This window comes from Nanorana parkeri, unplaced genomic scaffold, assembly GCF_000935625.1.
Source record: "Nanorana parkeri isolate BGI_ZX_2015 unplaced genomic scaffold, ASM93562v1 scaffold770, whole genome shotgun sequence".
In the NCBI taxonomy this organism is placed as follows: domain Eukaryota; kingdom Metazoa; phylum Chordata; class Amphibia; order Anura; family Dicroglossidae; genus Nanorana; species Nanorana parkeri.
In genome coordinates this window covers 376448-380008 of record NW_017307038.1, presented here as the reverse complement: position 1 = coordinate 380008, position 3561 = coordinate 376448, and the positions used below count along the sequence as shown (strand labels likewise).

The 3561-nt window shown below is 42.5% G+C and overlaps 1 protein-coding gene across 1 annotated transcript in view; it reads right to left on the bottom strand.

Annotated features, from left to right (window-relative positions):
- Window positions 1-3561, bottom strand: part of GSN (gelsolin) — a 46325-nt gene that overhangs the window by 5929 nt on the left and 36835 nt on the right. The window contains exons 13-15 of the mRNA XM_018564657.1: window positions 1980-2150; window positions 470-644; window positions 1-101 (exon numbers count right to left, since the gene is read on the bottom strand). The exon at window positions 1-101 is cut by the window's left edge and continues 19 nt beyond it. Of these exons, the coding sequence (XP_018420159.1) occupies window positions 1-101; window positions 470-644; window positions 1980-2150 (447 nt within the window). The remainder of the gene's footprint in view (window positions 102-469; window positions 645-1979; window positions 2151-3561) is intronic.

Sequence of the window (3561 nt, the reverse complement as noted above, 5' to 3'; positions counted from 1 at the left end):
GGAGCAGGCAAACAGACGAGGTGGGTGGGCATTGAGTCTATCCTGTAGTCTGGCAGATGTACGGTATGGCGCCTTTCCACCCAGTGCCTCCCAGAAATCATCTGGGGAAAAAAAGCATTACAGTTTCACCCAGATTCCCCTTCAGCCAATGAGAATAGAGAAATACTGGCAGAAAATTATAGGAGCAATAACTCCAGCAGAGGAAGCAACATGGCTGCCATATGGCTATAAGGAGCATTGTGGAGGATTTGTGTCAGTTTTTGAGATAAATATGACAAAATAGATTTTGATCCAAATGATTTAAAATACACATTTACAATTTATGTGTTCAATGACAGCTGTAAAAATGTACTCCAAACACACTGTGGACCATTAGCAACCCTCAGAAAGTCCACTTTGTATTACAATTGTGACAAACTCCCCACAGTGATCCCTGCTTTGTATGACTTATCTTCTAGAAATTCCTTACCTGGCTCACTGCCTTCTGCTACCCGTGTCCCTGATGCTCCCAGCACACTAAGAAGTCCCTGGGCCCCACGCTTCTCAGGGTCGCTGGCCCCCTGTCCAACCCATAGGAATGCAGCCGAGGGTGTCTTCAGGACAAAAGCATCATTTGAGTTAAGGTTGCTGGCTGCCACGTCCACCTGGAACACACAGACAGAAGATTAATAAAACAATAATATGGTTGATGTGAAGATGACCCACATGGGACAGTCATTGTATGAAGGTTTGTCCCTTGAAAAGATTCCTCGTGGTCACAAATCAGCTGCACTGGTAATCCCTCCATTTCTACAGTAAAGCTTAGATTTTAATTATATACAGAAAAGTGGAGTTCAGTCTACATTCCGAGTACTGTTATGACATTAGAGACCCTTTTCCTGTCCACCGACATCACTAGAGGTGCGGATAAAATGACGAGGTTACCAAGTGGTTAATCTCATGCAAAGCAAAAAAAATCCTTATTTAAAGAGAACCTGCCACAACTGAGCCAGTATTGTGTGCACCTTAAGGATAGATTCCCCTTTACCGATTATCCGATCACCGCAAATGGATACATCAGGAGCCCACTTGTAAATCCTTACAGCCGAACCACTTCACTTCCTGGTGTCTAGTGGGGGGGTCAGCATGTCTCTGCCCTCCAACACCTTTCATCGTGTGACCGAGGATTTACAAGCGGGCTCTGGAGGTATTCATTTGCGATGATCGAGTAATCGGCCGGGAGTGGTCTTGAAAAAGGAGGATTTTTATGTGGTGATCGCAAAGTTTGCTTTGTGAGCATTTTTAATCTTTGATATAAAAAAAAAAAAGGAAGTGTTTTATTGGATTACGCTATGGACCTCTCTGATTTTTTTTTATGAATATTTAGTGAAACCCAGTGAACAAGAGGGAAAAAAGAGGGGTGTAACTACTGATCGTGCAGCATTCCAAGCGGACCTGTTTGGGAGTGGAAACTACCAACTGGTTGAGCGCTTCCTGGCCATTTTTTAATACAATGGTCCACCTTATCTGGTGAGTGGGGTCTATGAGGGTGGTGTCACGCACAGATAGGAGAGGCATCACTCATGGTGGATTATTATGTACTTTAGCTGAAAGACTTATAAATTGTATTACATGGAAAACAGAGCACATTAAAGGATAATTATAGAAGCTTTGTGCTTATTTTATGCAATTTTTGTATTGCCTGTTTGTTTACAAGAGAGTTTAAATATTGTATGTAAAACGCAAACCTGTCACAAGCCAAGTGTTCCGTCCAAAGGTTATACACCCTGAAAGTCCCACCACACTGTCCTGTTTCCACTTTTTTAACCATTTTAAAAAAACACACAAACCCCCACACACCTGTTCCAGGTCCATCATCTTAACTACAGAGTAGCTGCTTCACCTCCCAGAAATCAGTACACAGCTTGTCAAATAAGGCAGACTACAGCTGAAAGGTACATCAGCAGCCTCGAAAAATCACTGACCTACCAACCACTCACCTCCACAGCTCTGGTGAATCCAGAAGAGGATGCTCGGACTTGGAAGAGCCGATTGTCTCCACCACATGTCTGTCCCCCTTCTCTTGACGTCCCTCCTTTGTAGACAATGAGTGGTTTCCCACCAAACAGGCTCAACAGATGTGATGGCTCTTTACCCTGTACCACACGGACCTGTCAATCACAGAAACATGTTTAATATTTCACCTTGTGATAAAACTTTTGTTCCTATGATTTCACTGTTTTTAGGAATGTAAATAAACGGAAACATTTCTGTGTCTGAAGGTATCTGTAACCAGCAACAGGACAGCATTCCACTTTCATGGCCCTTACAGTAAAGAACCTCTCAATGCAGAATTTTAGTCAAACAGGTACACAGCTATAAATGAATGGATTCAGGTTTTTCTACCTGACAAAGCATTTGTATGTCTAACAAGTCCTCAAATGTACACAGCCTTGACAAACAAGAACAGCCAGCCTGGTGACCTAACTTCTCCACGCAGCAGCTAAGCACAAAGCTAGGTCACCCCGCTCCTCCGGTGATTGGACAGTATGAGAGCAACAGCAGTTCATGCCTGTGCTCACTCTTCTGTCTCCCCCATTAGGGTGTTCCTTGTCAGCTCATGTAGGACACTTTATTAGCTCCTAGTACTGCCCCATCATCCAGCCTGAAGGCTGCTGTACAGAGCATTATGGAAGGCTGCGATCAGGACAGGTCAAGGTACTCGCCACATTTAAAAATAAATTTCATCACCATTTGTTTTAACACATAATGGCTTCAGTAGTTGCATTGCATTGCCTTGCATTTAGCTTTAATTGCCTTATTACCAACCACAAGGAATATGCCGTCTTGTTCTGTGGTGATAGAAGACTTTGATCTTTAACACAGTATACCGTGTTTCTAGTGGATAGCAGGGAACTCTAAAATGTCCCAAAAGCATATATTTCCACTTTTGCTGCCAAGTTGGGATAACCTCTACTTTACAGGTTACTTGTTCCCATTCACATTCCATTAACAAAAAAAAATTGCTACTTGCGTAAAAATCCTACCTGGCTTCCCCCCTTTGTAATGTTGAGGAAAGGAGGGGGCTTTGGGAGTTATGCAACTCTAATTAGCCCCGTCTGTACTGTGCTGGTAGATTTCAGTATCAGTTGTAAACTAGATAGGACCGTGTTCATAACAAAGGATTAAAAAAGACATACAATGCTTAAGAGGCTCCTGTGCCCCTCTACATTCACTTTCAAACTGCTCAGAGTAGCTTGCAATCTGCACAAAGGCCTTCACCAAAGAAACATCTGAAAATGTAAGAAATATATGTAGAAATGTTTTTTTTTTTTTTTTTTTTTTTTTAGGTATGCTGTGTGAATTGTAACAGAGGGGATTTTTCAAATTTGACTGCAAAAGTGGAAATACACTTTAGCTGCAGGAAAGGATGGCTAAAACGGAGATGTGGGATATGGGCAAATAAGGATCAGCCCATCTCTATGATCGAGGTCTGCCATTGCCTGTACAACAGATTTGCCCTTCAGGTATTACTGATGGTACTTCAGTCTCATAAACCAGCCAGCAGCAGAGAATGTTAAA